The 22,927-nt window shown below is 36.8% G+C and overlaps 1 protein-coding gene across 6 annotated transcripts; it reads right to left on the minus strand.

Moving 5' to 3' along the window:
• Positions 1-4,238: 4,238 nt before the first annotated feature.
• On the minus strand, positions 4,239-21,293 carry LOC137956139 (alpha/beta hydrolase domain-containing protein WAV2-like). 6 transcript variants are annotated; one of them, XM_068803495.1, is made up of 8 exons: positions 20,769-21,290; positions 19,669-19,704; positions 19,505-19,583; positions 19,352-19,406; positions 18,539-18,655; positions 7,438-7,602; positions 5,528-5,691; positions 4,239-4,454 (listed from the first exon to the last, which is right to left on the minus strand). In XM_068803495.1, the coding sequence occupies exons 1-8, from the start codon at positions 21,004-21,006 to the stop codon at positions 4,445-4,447; spliced, it is 864 nt and encodes a 287-aa protein (XP_068659596.1). In that variant the 5' UTR covers positions 21,007-21,290; the 3' UTR covers positions 4,239-4,444. The 6 variants fall into 6 exon arrangements, with proteins under 6 accessions (XP_068659596.1, XP_068659594.1, XP_068659598.1 ...); XM_068803493.1 differs by having other exon boundaries at positions 5,457-5,691; positions 20,769-21,283; XM_068803494.1 differs by having other exon boundaries at positions 4,451-4,540; positions 5,457-5,691; positions 20,769-21,288.
• Positions 21,294-22,927: the final 1,634 nt, after the last annotated feature.

The following is a 22,927-nucleotide window of genomic DNA, read 5'->3' on the forward strand; positions in this document are numbered from 1 at the left end:
CCTGTTACACGAATCGAAGCCGGGTTTCGGATCCGATTGGAAATTTGAAGGTTACTTTTACCGAAACGTCCGTGAGATTTCGTGTAATGAAGGCGCTGTCCATGACTCGAAAGGCTAGCTTCGTATCCGTTGGTAGCTAGTCAGGGATGTCACTGTCTTTTCAGACGTATGACGAAAATACCCCCTGTGAAAGATCCTCATAAATGGCGATGAACTTATCCTGACCGTTCGTGGGGTGAAAAGAAAAAAGCTCTAAAGATCGACGTTTTGTTGTCGTGGCCCCGCTCTGGTAAGGTAAATATTTGAAAAACCGGCGGGTCGGGTTTCGGGTTTCTCCCTGCGGAGTTGGATCCGACCGCGGGGCGGACTCGGAGCAAGTTATGAATTACAAGTACGGACATCAGGAAAAGAATAAAAAAAATTCCTTGTTTCGATGGAGTCGAGGAACCAATTCTGATCTGAATTTTTTGTCTTCGACGTCCGCTCCAACTTTGACTGAATGATTAACCTCAACGGACTCGTATCGCGTCGGAGAAGACTCGGAAGATTTACCTGAGTCAAACTACCCCGTCCAAATCCAAATTGACCCGGCTGAAGTAGGAATTAACTCGGTGGATCCTTTCACCACGGTTTAATGTGAAGATCCCATCAATTGGACACACTTTCTAGCTTTCTGCATGTGTTTAGGGTAATTTGGAGAGAGAGGAAGAGCGACAAAATATTAAAATCAATGGGGGGTTAGTCTACAATGAAGTGGAATGAATTTCCCTCGCATTACTTACGTCATCACAAATAAAGCGATAGTGCATAATGATTTGAATTGAACCGAGATAACACGTTCCATCTCCTCAGGCAAAAACGACAAAAAACTGATTCCGCCTTTTTTTCAAATTATTCACTTACCACAAGCGACAACGTCGCTTCCACACCCCCCCCCCCCCCTCGATGAAACGAAAAATCCCTCTCTCCTCTCACTTGGCCTTCGTCTCCCGACTAATTTTTTCACCCGACCTTTTTCTCTCGTTTTCGCTCTCTCTGCTCCCTATGCTGGCTCTCGTCTTCGTTCTCTACTCCCTCGACTTTCTCTTATCATCTCTCGTTTTCGCCCTATCTCCCTCTTTCGTCTGTTTCTCTCTCGGCCTTTCTCTTCCTTCTCCCTCTCTCGTCTCCCTCTCTCTTTTCCCTCTAGGCCTCCATCTCTTCTCACTCTCGGCCTCCCTCTCCCTTCTCGTTCTCGCTCTTCTCTTTCCTCCTCTCCATATTTCCTTTGATTTAACTTATTCCGGTTTTGATATCCTTCGATTTCCTTCGATCTTCTTCAATTTTCGACAGTTAGGCGTCAATTTCTTCCATTGGGCTTACATTTCTCCATTCGGTGGTGGTTTCCCCCAAATTTCAAAAAGTAAGCCGAAACCCTAATTTTTTTTCAACTAATTTAGTGTTGTATTTGAGTTAATTTTATTTTTTGTGCGTAATTTATCTTGATTGTGACCTAATTGTGGGATTTAGGGTTCAAATTCGTGTTGATAGAGTTTAATTTCGGGATTAGAGTTGGGGTTTGGGACTTTTAGGTTTAAGGTATAGTCTTTAGGTCTGGAATTAGGGTTTATGTTTTTTTTTTAAAATAGGGTTCTCGATTTTTGGGGTGATAGTGTTTTAAGTGCTTAGGGTTTAGTGTTTGGGGCTTTTAGGGGTTTTAAGGTGTTTTATGGTTTGGGGCTTTTAGGGGTTTTAAGGTTTATTTTAATTTGTTTAGGGTTTAGGGTTTAGGGTTTGGGGCTTATTTTAATTTGTTAGGGTTCTCGGTTAGGGTTTAGGGTTTAGGGGGTTTAGTGACTGCGAAGCCATATGGGGCTCTACCAGGGGTGTTGGGTGAATTTGGACTCGATGAGTTAGTGTTTGCATTGTTCTAGTAATCTACAATGAAATTAGTTGGATTGATTTTGAAATATTTTAGAATGTTGTTGAATATGTTTGAAGTGTTATGGAATGCATTTACCATGTGGTGAGGAGATTTTGGAGTTATAAATGTCCACCACATGGTATTTTGTTATTTGTTGGTTGTGTTTCTGTGTGTCCCTAGTTACTATGACGGGTAATGGTTGTCTGATAATTTTTTTTTCCATGATGACCATCTCGGATTTAGATTATAAATGGCTGAAAGAATACCACAAACCCCTCGATCATATGACATTTGGACCTTCGATGATGACAACATCTTAGTTGAGCAAGTCAATATGGGGAACAAGATGCCCAACGTGGTTTAGAAGCATGAAGTGTATTTGGACTGTGTCAATAGGTTCAACGAAAACGTAACTCATAAAAAAACTATTGAGCAGTTCAAGAATTGAACAAGATCATAGAAGAAAACTTACCAAACAGTAACGAGTTGTCTCAACACTAATGGGTTTGGTTGGGATGCAACCACACATCGAGTTACTGCATGTCATTCTGTATGACAAGACTATAACAAGGTTAGTAAATTATGATTTACTGTAAAACATTTTGTATGTTTTCCGCATTACTAGAACTCTATTCCAAGTTGTCTAAATAGAATCTGTGTACCTGAAGGTAAATAATATATTTTTATGTAGTAATTTTGTTCTATTTTATCTTCAATTATCTTATGTGAAAAATATTTTGTTATGTAGGTAAATATTATCTAGTCGATACTCATTATGTAAATATGCTAGGATTTTTGGCTCCATATCGAGGAACTCGTTATCATCTACAAGAATTTGGAGACAACCCTCCTAGAAATGATAAAGATCTATTCAACCGAAGGCACTCATATTTGAGGAATACTATTGAACGAACTTTTGGTGCTTTAAAAGCTCGATTCCAAATGTTGAAAATCGCTCCTCTATTTTCTTATAAGATCCAGATGAAAATTGTAATAACTTGTTGCATATTACACAATTATATACGTAAAGAGGATTACAATGATATGTTTGAATTGGAAGATGATGATTCAGATGATGAAGTTAGTAGAGGAGGTGATGAGGGCCAATTAGCAGGTAAAAATTCGGATGAAAATAGCGATGATAGTGATAATCTTCGGGATGAAGGCAACCTATCAACAACCATGCGGAGGCGTCGTGCATCAGAATCCACTAGAGCTGCACAATTTCAAGATGTTATAGCAACTAATATGTAGAATGATTATTAGTGGTTGTACTTTCATTGCTTTTGAACATGTATGTTATCGTTCCCATCTACAAAACTAGTAAGTTGATGATGTTAAACGCACAAACTCGTTGTTAAAAATAATTTACTCTAATTATATTCGTCGTTGCCATTTTATACCTTTTTGTCACGTGTTTTAATTTTATTTATTAAGTTTTTTAATTTATTAAGTATTTTTATACTATATATTATGTTATTACAAAATAATTTATTTATTAATTATATTCATTTATGTTATTTTTAACGGTTTTATGTACTTTAAATAATTTATTCTAGTTACACGTAATTAGTATATTAATTTATAATAAATTATAATTATTAATTGGTTTAATTATGCAATTTTTATAATTAATTAAACAATTAGGTTTATTTATTATATTCCCTTATGTTATTTTTTAATTTTTATTAATTTTATATAATTTATTATAGTCACACATAATTAGTATATTAATTTATAATGAATTGTAATCATTAATTGGTTAATTATCCAATTGCTATAATTAATTAAACCATTAGATTTATTTATTATATTCCCTTGTGTTATTTTTTAATTTTTTTATTAATTTTATATAATTTATTCATGTCACATGTAATTATTGTTTTAATTTATAATAAACTATAATCATTAATTGGTTTAATTATCCAATTATTATAATTAATTAAACCATTAATTTTATTTATTATATTCCCTTATGTTATTATTTAATTTTTTTATTAATTTTATATAATTTATTATAATCACACGTAATTATTGTTTTAATTTATAATAAACTATAATCATAAAAAGTTACTCATTTTCTTCTTTATTTAGAAAAGTACACTAGAATCTGTTTTCCAGCCACTTCACCTGCCTGGACTAACACCCAAACAAGAGTTGAAGTGGAAACAATTCATTTCACTTTTGATTATGTCAGATGAAAGCAGGACTTGCGAAAATAGAGAGTAAAAATATCTTTTTATAATTATATAAATATGACAACTGGATAATGATGATGTTCTTTAAAACAACAAAAGAAAAGTTTGGATCGACTGAATTGTGCAGAAATCTTGAGTGTCAGTGAGCTAACTTTCATTGAGAGATCATGGTACAAGAGTATACAAAAAGAACTCCAGATTAGACCAAAGGTAACAAGCCGGTGTGATTACACAAAGTGAAAACTGACAAAAAGTGAGCGACAAAAGAGAACTGAAATCTAGATTCCAACTTAGCAAATGTCCAGGAGACAGGGCAGCCTAATGCACGATAAATTCAAAATTTTCAGCTTCTCCTGCAAACAATTGATGAAACTAGCTGTCAATGTGGGGTAATTGGTGTTTACTCAGCTTCATTTAGAAAGCTCCAATCATCTTGCAACTGTATCAAGCAAAATAATCAACACTGTCAATATTCCCCCAAGGCCAGACATAAAATCCCATGTCCAAAAGAGTCTCAGACACCGTTTTCCCTATCTTAGAAACATATTGAAGGACTGATCATTAACAAAATCCTATGTTTATCATAAGCTCCACTTTATCTCTCATTTCAACCAGGGCTGGCTCGTTCTTACAGCAAAGCCAAGCGAATTGGTACATAGGCATGGTTGAGCAGAGTTTGGAATAGTAAAAGTGTGGTTGGTCCCAAGAATGAACTGATAGTTTTACAAACCAACTGTTCATCATGGGTCTCAACTTTCATACACCGCTAGAAATATGTAAATCTGTAGCAGAATGTGGTTATGCTTGTCATTTTCTATGTACACAAGCGAAGAGCCCATACAAAAAGAAACAATAGAAGCACTATGAGCGGTTATTATGCACTAAATAATTTCAGTTAATTACATCTTTTTGAGTTTTAAACAGCATCTTACAAATCATTTTGTGCAAAAAGTATTTTTTCACAGGTGCAATATGCATGTATAGGTGCTGCTTCCATGCATCTATATTCCAACAAGAAAAAACAAGTGGGAGTGAGAAGATCCATCTGCCGACCCTAATATGTGGAGGACGGCAATGTTATCTGCATACTGATTTTTATGCCTTAATAAGATTGACATCAACTTAAGAAACCTCCTTTGACCCGAAAAGAATACTTATATTTAAAGTGAGAAAATAGTCAAAAGGAATTTTTGAAGAGAGAAGAGAGTACACAAACAGGACTGAAATTCATTCTTCCCATAAATAAATAAACAATCATCATATTGAGAAAGCAACAGAGACCAATTATAAAATAGAGATTTCTTGGGTCAATCCAACTAAGCAATTAGATAAAATATAAATCAAGGTTGACAAACCGCTATGACTGTCATTCTCCCGGCTCTCTGGAAGATATTGCTCAAAAAACAGCTGAATAGATCTCCAATACCTATCACCACCAGACAGCCACGTATCCATATGCATGCCTGAGGGAAAATCAATAAATAGGCATCTCCTGTTGTTTTCTGATGCTTCAGCATAAAGCATCTGCATATGAGAAGGGGGAACCATCTCATCTTGCAAACCAGACAGAAATAGAATCGGTTGTTTAATCTGCAAAAATGATTCCACATTACACCAGACATGAGCCATGCTTCCTTTTAGAACTTTCAGATTTAACCTTGCTTCCCTCAAGTGACCTTGAGTTTGCAGTGGTACTGTGTGTGTGTGTGCAACTAATATTGAAAAGAAAAAAAAAAAAAGAATCAGAGGCCCAACTCATGCTCAGATAAAGCTCAAAATCTATCAAATATGAGAATGATGATAATGCCACAATATTGCATTTACACAATAATTTCATAAAATTTTCAATCAAAGAAACTATACCATTGTGCAGTACACTGGAGTGTATTATCCATCACTATGCATATCACGCTAATATTGTTAAAGCATCTTTCGAGAAAAGCCAGAAAAGGGGACAGTTAAGAGTTATCCAACTCAGGATTAAAGTTTTAAATAACTCCAGAAAAGGACATAAGTTTGGTCTCCTTTTCAAATTCCTTGGTGAAATAAAGCTCCCCTAAAGGTTACCCAACATGAGATACAAAGGAGGTGCTTAAACAGATAAAAATGTTGAATTTCTATTATGTTTCTAATTCTTCAATAATCAAGAGAAAAGTTGAGTTATATCTTTTATACAACTCAGATATATAATTTCATTGCTATTCTTAACTGTCAAGATGACAGAAAATGGCTGATAAATTGGCAAAATCCGGACCCTCCCAGCAATCTCTCATTGTTTGGGAAGGCTTCCCTCCTTGTAATTTACTTGTTTGAGCTCTCTTAATAAAATTTAGCATCATTTCAAAAAAAAAAAAAAAAAAGATGACAGAAATCACACAACCTATTAAGGGAACACAAATCCTTATTTATCCAGTTCTAGAAATAGCCCAAAGTTATTATCAAACTTGGATCATATAGACAAAAGAAAACAAGAAATCTACTTTACAATGTGTTTGTTTAGTAAGATCCTACATAGCATGATAATACCATTTCATGCTAGTCAATGAGCTGAGCCAAACTCCAAGGTCAACTTCTAGCACAGAAAATAGCAACCTCTTTTTTTCTCTTTCTTTGCTCTTCCTAGCTCAACTTCTAGCACAGAAAACAGCAACCTCTTTTTTTCTCTTTCTTTGCTCTTTTAAGATGAGTTGCTATGGGAGATTTGCCAGCAAATTTTTCAACATATGAATTAAAGATTGCAAAAATCCAATTAAAAAGTGAAAATTTTGGATTTTATAGATACATTTGTCAGAGCGGTTCCGTCCACTCTTGTAGGCAGTAGCTTTCCGCACCTAAGATATCGGTCTTTTGGGTGTATTGGCTAGCCGCTGTCATGGTATCAGAGCTGGGCACGCCACGTCCCGCGTTCGAATCCCATGAGAGGCGGTAGAGAATGGGCTGGGTGGGTGTTAGAGTGGTTCCGTCCACTCTTGTAGGCAGTAGTTTTCCGCACCTAACAGATCGGTCTTTTGGGTGTATTGGTTAGCCATTGTCAACATTAATAGTACAGAAGCAGAAAACACCTAAAATCCTTTTTTTTCCTTTTGAAATTACCAATGAAATGTTTCCAAAAAAATCAACAGCAGCAAGAAACTAAAACGGTGAGAGGACCAACAACACGATAATGGTTTTGGTATCTTTTGCTTTCACACATCAAAGAATGGGCCACTAGGCCCAATACTTAGGTATACAACCATCCAAAGCTAGAAAGAAACAACGCCTCAGTATGATGAACACAACTTATGAGAGCAATCACACAATCATATACATAGGCAACCAGGTAACAATCAATTCTACCTGCCCAATAATGTCAATAGTGCTCCATGGGGAACGAACAAGACAATTGAGGATCCTCGGACCTTTACAGCCACCGCCACCTATAAACCACTTTAGAAATGGCAACAGAACACCAGCCATGTCCAAGATTGAAGTGAAGGTGTTCTCCAATATGATAGCAGATACCTGCAAATCAAGGAACAAATGCTTAGAAATCAAACACAAGATATAACAAAAATATGGAACAATCTGAGAGAGAAAGAGAGAGAGACCGACCCAAATGAAATTAAAATATGTTCAGTATAATCAAGCTTATAAAAAGCTCTCAAGTGGATGACTAAAGTACTAGGATACAGCCACAGAAGCTGCGCACCATATTAAGGAATTTTGGATAACAAGATTCATTGACAGAAAGACCAAAGGAAAAAAGGTACTCCATGAAATAGAAGCAATCAACGGAAAATGTTGAAGCTCTGCGCCAGACACCTGGCTTATCATCTCAGCTCTTAAAAACTATTAACCCTTCCATTCCCGATACCCTATTAAGTCTATCACTCCTGAAGCCCCGCACCAGTCTAATCAGCTCAATCATCTGCTCACCACGTCCATCCCTTTCACCGCCTGTCCCACAGTCTGCCATAAGCCCTTCTCTCTCTTCTGAATCGGCTTTCAGCCTCCCCCCAATCCAAAAAATCTACCCTGAAAATCCTCACCCTGAGACTCTCTCTGTCCCTCTCTATACCCAAAAACACGTCCTGGCCAGTCCCACTCCACACGTGTCCTCTATAAAACCTAGCGTACCCATATCAGCCCTTCCCCTAAATCCAAAAAAACCCTTTTGCATACCCCCCACTACTACCGTCGAAAACCCAATCCCGAGGATTCTTGCTCCCTCGGAAAAGGATCCTTCAGATCCACCCCTCACTTCTGACTGTGTCTTCCCTATCCCTGGGGAACACCAAACTCACTCCCCCAAAGCAATCATGTCTACTCTGAACCCTCCAATAGTCACCAAAATTTCAAATCCCGTCTATTCCTATCAACCTGAACCTTCTGGAGTCCCCTCCATAGCGCCCCCCCACAGAAGCATTAATGCAATAAAAGAGAAGTTTCAAATATTTGAACGAGGAATTAACCGTGTCCTATTTAGGACCAATTGGGAATGGTAGATTCTATGGAAGCGTAAATCTAGGCAGTTCTTCAAGGAATCATTTTGTATTGCAGACATTTTCAACCAGCTGCAAATCATTGAGGCGATTCTGCCATAGAAAATGATTAGGGAATTCCCGATGGATCTAGCAATGCCTTTCTGGATTTTGTGGAAGCATGTGTTTCATTCAGTAAACTCTTTGGTAGATTCACTCGCTAAAGCAAGGATCTTACATCAAGTTGTAAACTTGAACCATAACATGGACTGGTTGTAATTTCTTTCATTTATTATCACTTCCCTTTGTACTATATAGGGCTGCATGCCCAATTTTCTATTTTAATGAATATTTACATTTTGAATTTCTAAAAAAAAGAAATACTTTATTCACTTGTTGTAGTTTGAGTACAATGAGCCTCTATTTATAATAGAGAAAGCAAATAGAATCATATTATAATAAATTACTCATTTCCCAGTTATACCCAAAGTCTAATACTTAAAGATTAGTCCTAGAAAAATTAAACAACTAAACATAATTTTTTTTTTGAAAAATGTGTAAATAGACTATAAAAAGAAGAGCAAGTACAATCAAATCTAGGCCTGAGGGCCTTCGTCCACAACAAGGTGTTGGAGTGAAATGCCCGCCTTAGCCTGGATGTCTACCAAGTGATTGGCAAAGCAAGGAATGTGCTTCCAATTACAATTCAAATGGGAAATTAAATTACATATTTCTGAGTACATATCCCATTGACGCCATGGAGGCCTTATGGATTTTTCACACCAGTTGATGACCACCTTTGAGTCGCCTTCTATGCAGAGGGACCCGAGAGTCGATTTGAAAAAAAATGAATTCTGTTTAGCAATCCCGAAAGTTCTACTGTAGGGGAATCAGAGTTTCCAAGAGGGCCCACAAAAGAGAAGAGGAGATCGCCGTTTGCATCATGTCTAACTCCTCCATAGCCTGCAGGACTAGGGCAACCAAGAGCACTCTGATAGAAGTAAAGCTTGAAATGGCCCAATGGTGGGGGGGTCCAAATAGCCATGATCGGGGAGCGATAGGGCCGAGAGAGCTCAGCAGCTAGCTACCAATTTTCCCTGAAGTTTGTGCTGCTAAAGTTTCTGAATTCTTTTCGGTTTAGGAGCCAAATAGATACTTGGCCTGTAATTTGATCAGTCAGAACTTCTACGGGGAGGATTTGCATTTAAATTTCCTCCTATTTCTTTCTTTCCATAGTCCCTATAGAATATGTCCAATACAACATGATATAATCAACTTTCCTAACTTTGAGAGTCTGGAATCAATGAGTGAGAGGATAGTAGATGACAGATTTGCAACAACACAATATTGGAGCCCAATTTTATTTCAGAGAGAGGTCTAGACCGAGTGGGCATAATGGCATAATAGGAGAATGTGATTGGCTATTTCTAGAGCAATTTTGCAAAAAGGGCACAGTGGATCCGGGACTTCGGTACCCCGCCGAATTAATGAATCAGAGGTGACGATTTTATTTTTGTAGGCTGTCCAAATGAAAATTTTTGCACGTGGCGGGGCAAAGAGGTTCCAAGCAAAGGCCGCAAGATGATTTGAATGGGTTGTGGATGTGTTGCAGAAGAAGTTGTAGGCTGAGGTAGTGGAGAAGGACCCTTTTGAGCAAGGTGTCCAAATCAATGTATCATTTGTGTAATTGGGCTTCACTACGGGAAGGCTTGATAGGAGATTGGAGGCCAGCATGGCTTCAGGATCAGAAAGATGTCTTCTGAGATTTAAGTTCCAATCCCCGCTGTCATACCACATTTTAGAGATGAAGGCATCAAAATTTTCGGAGAGGCTAGAGATTGATTCATGGCTGATTTTGAGGCTGGATTGGCTAGTCCACCAATCATCCCAGAATTTTGTTGAGGTACCATTTCCGACATAGCACTTTACTACTTTCTTGAAATCTGGAAGAAGAAGGACGATTTTTTTCCAGGCAAGGGAGAGAGAATAGAGCTCTCCACATGTAGAATCTTTATATCATGAATGTTTGTTAGCTTTTGCCGCTACTAGAGCTCTCCATATTAAGGCAGGGTAGAGGTTGAATTTCTAGATCCATTTAAGAAGAAGAACAGAATTTGTAGTGGTAGAATCCTGAATACCCAGACCTCCAAGAGATTTTGGTTTGCAAACCTCATCCCATTTACAAGATGATATTTTTTCTCCCCATTTGGCCTCCCCACAAAAATCTTCTTTTGAGAAGCTCGATTCTGTGATAGAAACAGGACATCGGAACATGGACAATTAGTAGCTGGGAATTCCATGTAAATAGGATTTAATCAGAACCAGTTTGCCTGCTTTAAAAAGGAATTTCCCTTTCCAGGGGGCCAAGCGCCTTTCCAATTGCTCAATTACAGGGTGCCAAGAAACCTTGGAAGGGAGACGAGGGGTCAAGGAGAGACCCGATATGTTCCAGCAGACATCTCAATTTTAAATCCAAGATAGTTTGCCATTGAGCTAAGCAAATTTTTTTTTTTATGTTAAAGCCAGTAATAGATGTTTTTGACCAACTAACTTTCTAGCCCGATGAGATCTCAACTAAACATAATTAAAAGACTAATATAACTAAACACCTTTAATTGAGACTTTTCTATGAGACCCCCATCCATGAGGCACATCTTAGACTCCACCATATTAATTCTAACTTTGTGAGACTTCTTGCTATGAGAGGCATGTAAGACTCTTCCATACCTACTCTTCAAAATCCCCCTCAAGCTGAAGTTTATAACTTCAGCTTGTAATGGAAAAGATTTTTGGCCTTCCATTTTCTTTTGCTAAAAAAATCTTCACAGATGCAAAAACCTCATCTTTTGTTCTCCCTCTTTCTTGAAGATTTTGGTCACATAAAAATTACCACAGCATGTGTGGAATAACATACCTCTTTCTTGTACTTCTTTTTAAACTTCTCCCCCTCAAGATGGGGATAAAAAAGATTTAGAAACCCAGCTTGGACAAAACACAAAATAGGAGAAGAAAATTACTCCTAGTCGTACGACCAAGCTCCATACACCAATCAAAGCGATCATAGTTTGAAACACACTCCACTTATATTTAAAAGCTAAAAAACAACCCAACTTTAGAACACAACAAAGAGACTACTCACTTTTTTAAGGGTAGCTCAAACAGAAATCACCTCTTGGGTGATAAATAAAAGACTAAACTCAAGTTGGATGCTGGGCAGACTTCTATACTTTTTAGGTAGTGGTCTAGGCATTGCTCTAAAATGATAAAAACACAAAATGATAAACTAAAAAAATACTAGCGAAAAACATCTTTAACCGGAAAGTGATGTAACTATAAAAAAAAAAAAAGTACTGAAAATTATAATGATAGAACTTATTAAATTTGACCAACTATAATTTTTTTTTGGCACCACCACAATTTTTCAGAGTTGACGATGTGGAAGATACATAACCGAGTAACAAAAACACAAAACTTGAAAACAACATCAAAGCAAGATATTGCATACCTTGAATGAACACATCATGGAGTGATTAAGTTTGACCAAAAATTTCTGATTAGAAGAGAAATTTGGCTAAAAAACTAAGATTCTAGGAGAAAAGGAAATTCAATTCACATCAATGCATGGATAGATAATAGGAGAAAAAATATGTAAATGAGAGATTTTTCAGTAAAACTGACCTTTTGTACTTCTAATATCGATATCTCCAAAAATTTAGCTCAGAATAAAAAATGGTTTGTTGCTCAAGAAACACGACTCAAATAGCTTTAAATGGATACCTAATTTGACATAAAAAACTCTATTTTTGAATCTTTTTATACCTCTTGATTTGCTTTGTTCTGTAGTTTGACCCTTGTCGACTCCAATGTGAATATCTCCTTACATATAGATCAGATTGACATGAACTTTGCTCCTTCTGGAACTAGATTTCGATACCTTTCATTAATTATAATATACTTCTTTTTAGAGAAAAAATCTAATAGATTTTGAACTTTATAATCTGGTAAAACTGAGTACTCTTTCTTCTTTAACCAGCATGACCATTGACTCTTCTGATAACGATATTCCCTCTAGAAAACTCGGATTGAAAATTGGTTTGATAGGTAAAAAATAGATTTACATATCTTTCTGTTGACATATAATCTTCCATATAAAGTATCGTTCTTAATATTATAAAATGCCTCAAAAGTTGAAGTTTTCTATTGTTGCTTGAACCTCTCTTGAAATCTGACCTTTATTGCTTCAAATATCGATTTCTCTTTGTAGAAAACTCTGATTGCCAAAATTCTTTTTGTGTTAGAAAGTATACTCAAAGATTTTTCTGTCAATATACAATTTGCAGTTCAGTAAGGAGGTGAGAGCACTAAGGAAATAATGGGTATTGGGATAGGAAAGAAAGAAAAAAAGGTATAATATGAACCTAAACTACTAGAGATGATAAACCAAAAACAAATCACATTATCTTTGTGGGTTGATCGAGTCAACTCACAAAACCCGCTCCAATACCATGCTGAATTTCTAGAAAACATAAATACTTCACTAACTTGTAGTAATTTGAGTACAATGGGCCTCGAAGCAAATAAAATCAAACTACAATTAAACTACCCATATCCAGTTATACCCAAAGTCTAATACTTAAAGATAAGTCCCAGAACAATTAAACAACTAAACATAATCAAAAGATTAACATAAATAAAACACCTTTAACTAATTCCAAACCAATAATAACAGGAAATTGTCTTAGTCTCTTTCCAAATTCAAGTCAACCTTGTCGTTTGATTGCAAATCAAAATGATCGCTCAGACTTTGGTTGAAACAAATTTCACTTAGTATTGAAAAACAATAGCCAAACAACTAAAAGTATGAAATAGGTTACTATTGCAGGTCGTTGAAAGGGACATGGTAAGGAATCAAACCAATATGTAAAATGCCCTAAAATTCTTTTTTGAAGAGCAATGGGAAGAGGAATTCATTAAGAAGGTTCTAAAGAGAGCAAAGTGTACATGAGAGAGTACATACAAAGAGCAAAACTAAAGCCAAAAGGAAAACAAAGAAATAATATAAACACAAAAATCACAAAGGGAATAAGTTTCCGATAGCAAGGTGCTGACAAGATGTTCCTTCCCTCGCTATATATTTGGCTACACTATGAGCAAAACTAAGAGTGTGCTGCCAGGAAATTGTCATCTATCTACATATACCCTCGATCTCATAAAAGTACATCAGAAATCTCCGTGGGATGACTTTCTTTCCCAAGGCCGACAAGATAATAACTGTTGAATCTCCTTCCACAATCAAAGGAGAAGAGCAGTGATCCCTATACAGCCCAAGGCCTTGAAGGACGGCTCTCAACTCCACCACAGTGGACTCACACTATCCAAAAGTAGTAGAAGAAACGACGCATCCTCGTGGAATCTGGAATGATCCCCCTTCACCCACCACCCTAGGATTACCCCTAAAACTGCCATCAAAATTGAGTTTCAGCCATCCCTCCTGAGTGGAAAGTCAAGCACCAGATTTACAATGTGATGAGATGCAGATCTAATAATACTCTTCCAATTTCTTCTAATGACAGAACTAGAAAGATGAGATGTTTCAGTGTGTTTACTCGCCTAAAATTGGATGGAGTGCATAACTCTTTCATTGATTCCTCCTAGAGATCTTTGTTTACTTTCAGAATTTTTATAGTTATGCTCTTTCCATTTCAAACCATACTTGCCAAGGATAACTCATAAAGAACTTTTTCAATCCTCCCCAAAGGGACAAAGTACAAAAGAAGCATAGGGAGAGAAGGTGGAAAGCAAAATTAGAGACCAAACAAATCTACTATGAGAGAGGGTAGTGAAGTTGTAAAATTGGGTCCAAGGCCCATCCTAAAATGACTAGCCAACTTAGTAAACCTCTTTTCCAACTAATAAACTCAAGATTTTTGTACTTTTTTTTTTTTAAAAGGATGTATATATTAACTCAAGATCTTTCTACTCACTAATCCGTGTGGGACTATTTCTTATCACTCCCCCTCACGTGTAGGCCCTCTTTTTGTGGCTCTACAAGTTGATAATTTAGGTGTAGGCCCTCTTTTGTGGCTCTACAAGTGAATAATTTAGGTGTAGGCCCTCTTTTGTGACTCTATAAGTGGATAATTTAGGTGTAGGCCCACATATGAGTACCTGCTCTAATACCATGTACACATGGGTCCAAGGCCCATCCCAAAATGACTAGCCAACTTAGGAAACCTTTTTCCCAACTAATAAACTCAAGATTTTGATACTCACTAATCCATGTGGGACTATTCCTTAACAGAAGTAATAGATAGTCTATTTTTTTAATATGCCCTTCCATAACTTTCAGTTCAAATCTCCAATTTGGTTTGCCTTTTACAAAGTTGATCTATAGTAAGGATTTTGCCCTTTACTACACACCAAAGAAAATGGATGACCTTGGGGCAGCTTTCTTTTTCCACATTTAGCCCGCTATAGGATCATTGCTAGAGTTGTAATAAAAAAGGTGAAGTATTGAGATGCAATCATGCAACCTAATATGGTCTTGATGAATCACAGGTCCAAATTGTTACATCAAATCCCCATCCCTGCACATAAGGGGCATCAAGCATGAAGAGAAGATTGCAAGTTTCGGAGGCCTCTTCATATATTGAGGCCCTTTTCAAGTTGAGAACCCAACAACAATTTCCATTTGTGAGAGTATATGAATTTTTATAGCGATACCTTAACTTCTAGCAATCCTATAGATTTGAGGGAAAGCCTTGTAAACATAGTCTCTCCCATCTAACTGGCATGCCAAAAGGAGGTGAAGTCTCCACATCAAACATGGATTTGAAGCCTTCTTCAACATGGTGGCAGAACTTGCAAATTCATTTCTGTAGGCTAGATGCTTGTTTACAAGGTCCACTATGGGGTAATCAAATGCCATTTTCATAGTTGTATGTACTTGAAATGATCATATGCCACATATTATCCCTAACATTTTCAAAATTTTCAACCATTTTGATAAGTGCTCAAAGTTCATGATTTTTGTTTGTTAATATCGGAGTCGATTTCAGATTACAAACCTCCTTCCGGTTTACTAGGTGGTACTTTAAAGTCTGTAGTGGCACCCCTATAAAGGAATCTTCCCTCTATAGACTCAATTTGATATACCATTCAGACCGAGCAAGAAATGAATGACAAATAGTAATTCAAGAGCTCAACAAACGTAGATTGTATAAGAGTTGCCCTCCCGACTAGACAGAGGAAATTACTATGCCAACTTGCAAGTCACTTCTCATCGCACTCAAGGACGGGGATCCGAGATACCCAAGGAAGAAGAGGGAAAATATCCCAACTTGCTCCCACATAGATCCACCATCCCAAGGGCATCCAAGTACTCCACATTGCTCACATAGAGGAAGGATTTTGACCAGTTCATTCTAGGGCCAGACATAAGCTCATAAATGGATAAAAAGGTTCACAAGCTAGTAAGTTGGTCAAAATCACCAGTTAACAAAACAAAGGGTAACATCTACAAATTAGATTAAAAGCACTCCAAACAAAAAGATTGTGGATCCCAGTAGGGAGATCCTACTTCTCTGTCTAGCAAATTCAAAAAGTGTGGTGAGGATATCCCCGAGAGCATTTAATATGACCATGCATTGAACCGTTCAATAACAAAGAGAAGGATATCGAAGACACGCAACTTTGGATATACATTCTTCATCTATTCCTAAGTAGGATATAATTAAGGAAAGTGTGGTGAGGGTTTCCCTGTAATAATGAAAAGAAGGGATGACAACACGTTGATGCAATCCCCGAGAGCATTTAATATGACCATGCATTGAACCATTCAATAATAGAGAAAAGGATATCGAAGACACACAACTTTGAATATACATTCTCCATCTATTCCTAAGTAGGATATAATTAAGGAAAGACCAGCTAACTCTGTCAAAAGCCTTCTCCATATCCAACTTAAGAATTACTCCGAGAATGCCACTTTTGTGAAATTAGGGAAGAAGTTCATGAGCTAAGAAGCTTCCATCAAGAATTGTCTCCCTTTAAGAAAAACCCTTTGGTTATTTCTAATGATGTTGGCAAGGACCATAATCTTGAGGCTAGAACCTTGCAATGATCTTATATGGGCTAGAAATGAGACTAATAGGCCGAAAGCCACCTAGCAAATCAGCCTCATCTCTCTTGAGAATGAGAGCAATAAGAGACAACCCCAATGTGGGGCTGATTGTACCATTCTGAAAGAAGTCATTGAGCATATCTTGAATAACAGCTTTAAGATAATCCCATCCCTTTGTACAAAATTTTGCAATAAACCTGTCAGGCCCTGGGGCTTTGCCGGATGGGAAGGAAGTGATGGTTGCAAGGATCTCCTCAGGAGAAAATGGCAATGGAACATGGAAATCTAATCCTTATACTGACCTATTCTAGTTGGTCCAACAAATGTCTATAATCAAATTGGGCCTCGCAGATACATAATAATACACTGTGCCTATGTGTTAATGTCCATAAAAGCCCACCTTATAGCAGCTCTCACTGTAGATTAAGTAGCTTTTTCACCTTTTATGACAGCTCTCACTTTGGTAGCATGTAGTCCTTTCTATAGGTTATATCCTCTAGGATTCAAACATGAGATGCATTGTCTGCCCTAATACCAAAATAGATAACTAGCAAAGTGTGTGAAAGCTCTATAGCCAATGGAACACAAGCTACGCCCTTAAGCCTATCAATTGTTAAGTTGGCGTCATCCCAACACCCATCCCCAAATTTCCCACTTGCGTTTATATAGACATGCAAGGAGCAGAATCCACATTTAAATTTGTTAATCAAATTCATACCACTTGATTAAAGAATTAATAACCTGCGTTCTTACTTCATGGTCACACATAATTTCCATAATTTCCATCTCTAGCAAATTAATAGTCCATAATAGTGTTTGCTTGCAGTAACACACATAATAGCCTATCTAAGTACAATGCCTAATTGTTGGCCCTTTCCTTGTTTCTCCATGTGCTCTTCTCCTTGATGCACTCATACACATTAGATCCACTGACAATGCAAGTTTTTATGTTCAAGATACATAAGATAGCCAGTCCAACTACAAATATGCATATACGAGATATGTCAGATTTTCTGAGTAATAAATGAGAAGTAACCCCTGTGAGGTTATTGCCCTTGTAAGCAACCCCTGCAACTATAGGAACTAAAAGCCCAACCTGAAAATGCCATCCAGCCCTACATTGTTATGGCTGTCCACTTGGTACAGAATAGTTCTAAATAGATCAAATTTAACAATGAACTCGTACTACATCTACAAAATGGACGAAAAACTTAAACTTCACTAAATACCACTGCTTGCATCATAATTGTGGATTAAGAACCTAGCGAAAGACAACTTGATGTAAGCCTCAGCTAAAAACATGCTTTCTTACTTTTGCATGTGTACGTCTTTTTCAGCTCCTTTGCTCACCGTGAGAGCATATTAAGATAGTTGAGAAGGTATATCTTTAAAAAAAGGTAAAAAACAGCATCCATATTTATTTCCATTTGTAAGTGTTATATTCAACTAGTAAGGAGCTAGAACATAAAAAAGATTTAAGTGGTTGACTAATATAAAGGATCTTAGTCTTGTATTAGCAGTTCATCAGGTCATTCATGGAGCACATGAAGAAAAGTATAAGATGAAGGAAAACAAAACTTTTGCTTCAATGGTTTATGAGCATCTTTGTCAGTGACTTTGAGTGTCTTACAGTATCTTCTCAATTATTCCAATTTTGATGGATCCCAAAGAGCCTAAAAGAATTGTTATTTCCCTAGCTGATGTTCAAATGAAAAAAAAAAACAAAAATCCTTCAAAAATGTTGCCTAGCTGCAATAGGAAGAGGCAGTATCCATGAAGCATCATCAATTTTTATACACATAAAGAGAACCCTCCACACTATTCATTGAAATAACAAAAAAAATTAAAGATACACCTTATCGGGATTGTTTTTTGCAAGAACTGATCCAACAGCACCACCAAGTGATCTTCCAAAGACAATAATCCTAGCCATGTCAATATCGGTTCTCTGGATGAGATGGTCCAAGGCGGCCTAACAGCAGAAAAGAAAAGCGCTTGAATTTCATCTCAGAGTGATGCATACTTAAAGAGTTTCCTTAGGTTATATTCATTTCATTTTCAGCAGTTTCCTAATTTGATAAAGTTGTATTTTATTAATTTTAGAAAGTATTTTTTCTAGAAAATTTCTTCCTAGAGTGAGTCTATTCTTTTCACTATTAGGGTTTTCTGATTTCACAACTGTTTCTTTTTATCAAGTATATTAGAACAGTTTCTTTGATTAGGTGTTTCCCAATTAACTAGTTCTTTTATCAATAGAAAATTCTTATTTTAGATTGCTTATTTTCCAAAAAAGTCGTACTTGTCGAATTAGAAAATTATAGTGAAGGCAAGTTAATATTTTGTTATTAGTAAGTTTCCATGCAAGAATCCTGTAGTACAAGGCATAAAGAGCCCTCTCCAGCCACTGGACAAGACATCTTATTTTGTTGTACAATCAATAAAGTTCTTTTGAGTTTTCTTTTCTTTATCACGAGTACCTTTCCATGATATTCTGTAAACCACCAAATCCATCTAAGGTCAAGTTATATCCTAGTGCAAACAGATTATAACTTGTTTTCAACAGTCCCAAGTGCAAACTTTGTACTATTATTTCTATTCCTTCTATGGGCCACATTACAGACAGAAAGAATAAGAAAATACAAGTACAACCTAAAAAGGTTGCACTTACCTGAGCATCTCTTGTAATGCCTTTTTGAGAGGGGTAGCCATCACTTGCACCATACCTGAATTACAGAAATAGTTATAATCAGTTCGGTCTATCAAGTAGAAACACGAAAAGGAAAAAGAGCAAGCTCTCTCAAAGATGAGAAAACAGATATACCCTCGATAAGATAGCATAAACACATTACATTGCAGCCTCTGCAGCATTATGCGAACAAATTCAAGACGATGAGCGATATCTGAGTAATCAGTAAAGATTCATCCAAATAAAACACACATAAGACAAATTGTCAAACATACAGCAAAGCAAGAGAAAAAGGATACTGCCAGCATTTTCTTGAAAAAAGAGCATTGTAGGACCTGCGACAACAGCAACACATTGTTAAGCCTTTCTTGCATGTTCCAGAATCACGATAATTGGAGTAAAAAAAAAAGACACTTGTTAATCTATTCCATGGTAAGGAAAACATGAATAAACACTATAAAATGCAGGATTAAAGTGGGGAAAATTCTTTCGCCAAAAAATGTAAAAAACGCTAGTAACACTCAACACTCACTATCAAGCTCACATTGTTGCAGTGTCGCTAATTACTGAAAAGGTTGGAAAGATATAGTTGTGGCAGGACCATTTCCATGCAAATATATCCAAAAAGAGCTGAATCACTTAATTAGACCTTGCAGGAAACAAATGCAAACTAATAGAAACAATTTTCATGAGGTCAAGGCATTTCACTTCAATTGAATAGGTCCCCAAAATCTACAGTCCACAGTGACGATTTTTAAAACCCCAATGAAGATAAATTTGACTCCCATGCTTTTATTGGTTTCATTTCCAACCATTTAAGTTGCCCTTCCCCTTTCGTTATTCACCATTTTATGTTATTCGAGATATGTTTGCACGTGACCATACTCTTCCCATGACAAAGTTACTACCAACACTTCTCGGATGTATTAAGTTCTATAGCTCTTATGGGATGGATCGAGAGAGAGAGATGGTCAGACATGGAACACTGATTTCTGAGGTTATGTGCTTAACAGATATTGAGCTTAAATGCTAAACAAACTTTGATGTAATAACAAAAGACGAAACTGCTGACCCCACCCAAGTAAACTAATTAGGATGGAAATTATAAATTCCCAAAATAGAATCTAAACTACAAGACGATAGCAATATCATGTGTAACCCTATCACGACTGCCTCCCGTCTGACATAATTAGTCAAACCCCACTAAAGGTAGAAAGTACCGCAACAATACAATCAACAGCAGCCTTGCCCTAACAAGGATTCATCGCACAAAACCACAACCAACCCAGGTACAAGCAGTTCAAATTCTCCAGTCCAAACTCAAAAACCATCGAAGCCCTAGCTCGACTTTCCCCAAACGAATTTAAAACAATCAATCAAGATCAGATTCACGTATCACCTCTACAGTCGGGAAAAAGCTTGATGAACCACGCGTGAAGTCGAACACCGTCCGAAGAGGTCAGCCACACGTCTTCGTACTTGAGACGCAGCCGCGCGGGCGTTATCGGGTAAGACTTGGTAAGTCCCGGCAAGACCGGAACGTAGACGAGCTTCTCCTGAAACGTCGCCAACAGAGCCATCCCCGCCACCAGAATGCTGCCCACTCCATACACCAGAACGTTAAAGAACGAAACCATTTCCTCCCTCTGTCTCTCCTTGGCTATTTTCGGATTTTTCACACTTCGGAGAGAGAGCAAAAGAGGCCGGAATGGAATTAGACGCGAGAGTGCTGAATTACATGCAGACTCGGAGAAAGGTTGTCGGAAAGTGGGGAGTGGGATGTACGGACGGCTATGTTTCGTTTTTTTGTTTGAATATAAAAATATTATATGTATGAAAAATATTCATGATGATGTATCAATTATACATATGCGTATGGGCGACTAAGAGAATCTAATATGGTTCACGAACTGTTACCTAAATGGTTTATGATCGTCACCCATCCGTATGTATACTTGAAGGATGCCATCAATAATAGACATTTTGTTCGCCAGAAATTGACGCTATGTAGGTACGATTTTAATCAGATCAAAACCGCCTATATTAGGAATTTGCTTCCTGGTCGTAATCTGGTTTCCCAGATTCTAGGAGCCGTTCATGTGGGTCAGTTTCCCAGCCGTCGTCGTCCCAACCCCTTGTTCCCCAAAGGCACAAACGTTTCAGGCTTCTAAGAAACCTGCCGGGATCAAATAGACAAAAACCCTAACAAATCCCCAAATCTCAATCCGAGGAATCATCATTCTTTCCCTCCAGTGAATTCCGTCTCCCTCGCACGAACTGTAATTCCAATGCCGTCTCCTTCGGCGACAAAACTGGTTTTTGCTTTAAATGGAGAGGCGAGCTTGGTACAACTCATTTCCCCCAGGATTGGGACAAGATTAACGATTCTGGAGAAGCGGCCAAGAGATGTTGGTGATCGAGAGTATTAAAACACTGACAGAAAATTCTGGTTTGGTGTTGACAAATCTGCAACTTTGATGACTGCAATCTATTTTTTCTATCGTAGTTGGTGAAGGCTCTTAATCACCTTCCTCCGTTCATACCAACTTCAAACCTTAAACCTTAAACCTTAAATCAAAATTATAAATTATTTTATAATAAAATTACCTTAAACCTTAAACCTTAAATAAAATTATAAATTATTTTATAATAAAATTTTAAATTATTATAAAATACGTAAAAAAGTATATATAATTATTATGTGTTATTATATATAATTTAAAAATTAAAATTAATTAATTTTTTAAAAGGATAAAAGAATTACCGGTAAAAATAAAAAAAGACAAAAATATTCCAATGATTGGTGCCCCGTCGGCCGAGATATTTGTTCAGGGTTCCAAGTACGTTAAAGCGTTATCCAAATGTTGAAATTTCAAAAATAAAAAAATATTTAAAAAAAAGGCTTTCCTTGATTTATTTATTTATTTTAATCCGAGGTTTCGTTTAATTTAATTAAGTGCAATTACTAATAAGTGCTTCAACATATGAATATTATAGATTAATGACAATTGCATCATGAGTATTTAATTAAGGTAACAGAGGTTATTCTCGTTTCCAAAAAGACGGGATGCCCCTGTAGCTCTGTTGGGGAACAAAGACTTTTTTACTAGTTTTATTTTTGTTCAAAAATGTTGAGGGGCCGTTTCGTCTTTATATGGAGACCTTTTCGTTTCACCTGACGAGTCGAGTTGCGATTGACTGGGGTCTCTGTCCCCTATGCGTTAGACTAGACCGATGACAGCGAGTCTCCATAGCTCAACAGTATTTTTATACCTAAATTACCCTTATCATTTATCTTAAACTACTATACTTGTCTTTTAGTCCTTTCATCTCAGTTTCACAGGTTAAAAATTACACCCTAATTTAATCGGCAAAGGGGTCTAAAATATTCAATTTTTCTGATAATATAAATTTTCAGTCCATAACTTTCATTAGTGGTTCAGCAGAAATTATGAGGATAGTTTCGAGATTTTGGGGACTTACAGGGGTAGATTTTGATTAGTTAAGGGAGGTAAGATATTTAATAAGTATTTGATTTTCGAATGGTAGAATTGTAAA

The sequence above is a fragment of the Aristolochia californica genome, unplaced genomic scaffold (assembly GCF_029961685.1).
Source record: "Aristolochia californica isolate CCGP_79_NKW_82.1479 unplaced genomic scaffold, dmAriCali1.0.hap1 SCAF_2, whole genome shotgun sequence".
NCBI lineage: Eukaryota > Viridiplantae > Streptophyta > Magnoliopsida > Piperales > Aristolochiaceae > Aristolochia > Aristolochia californica.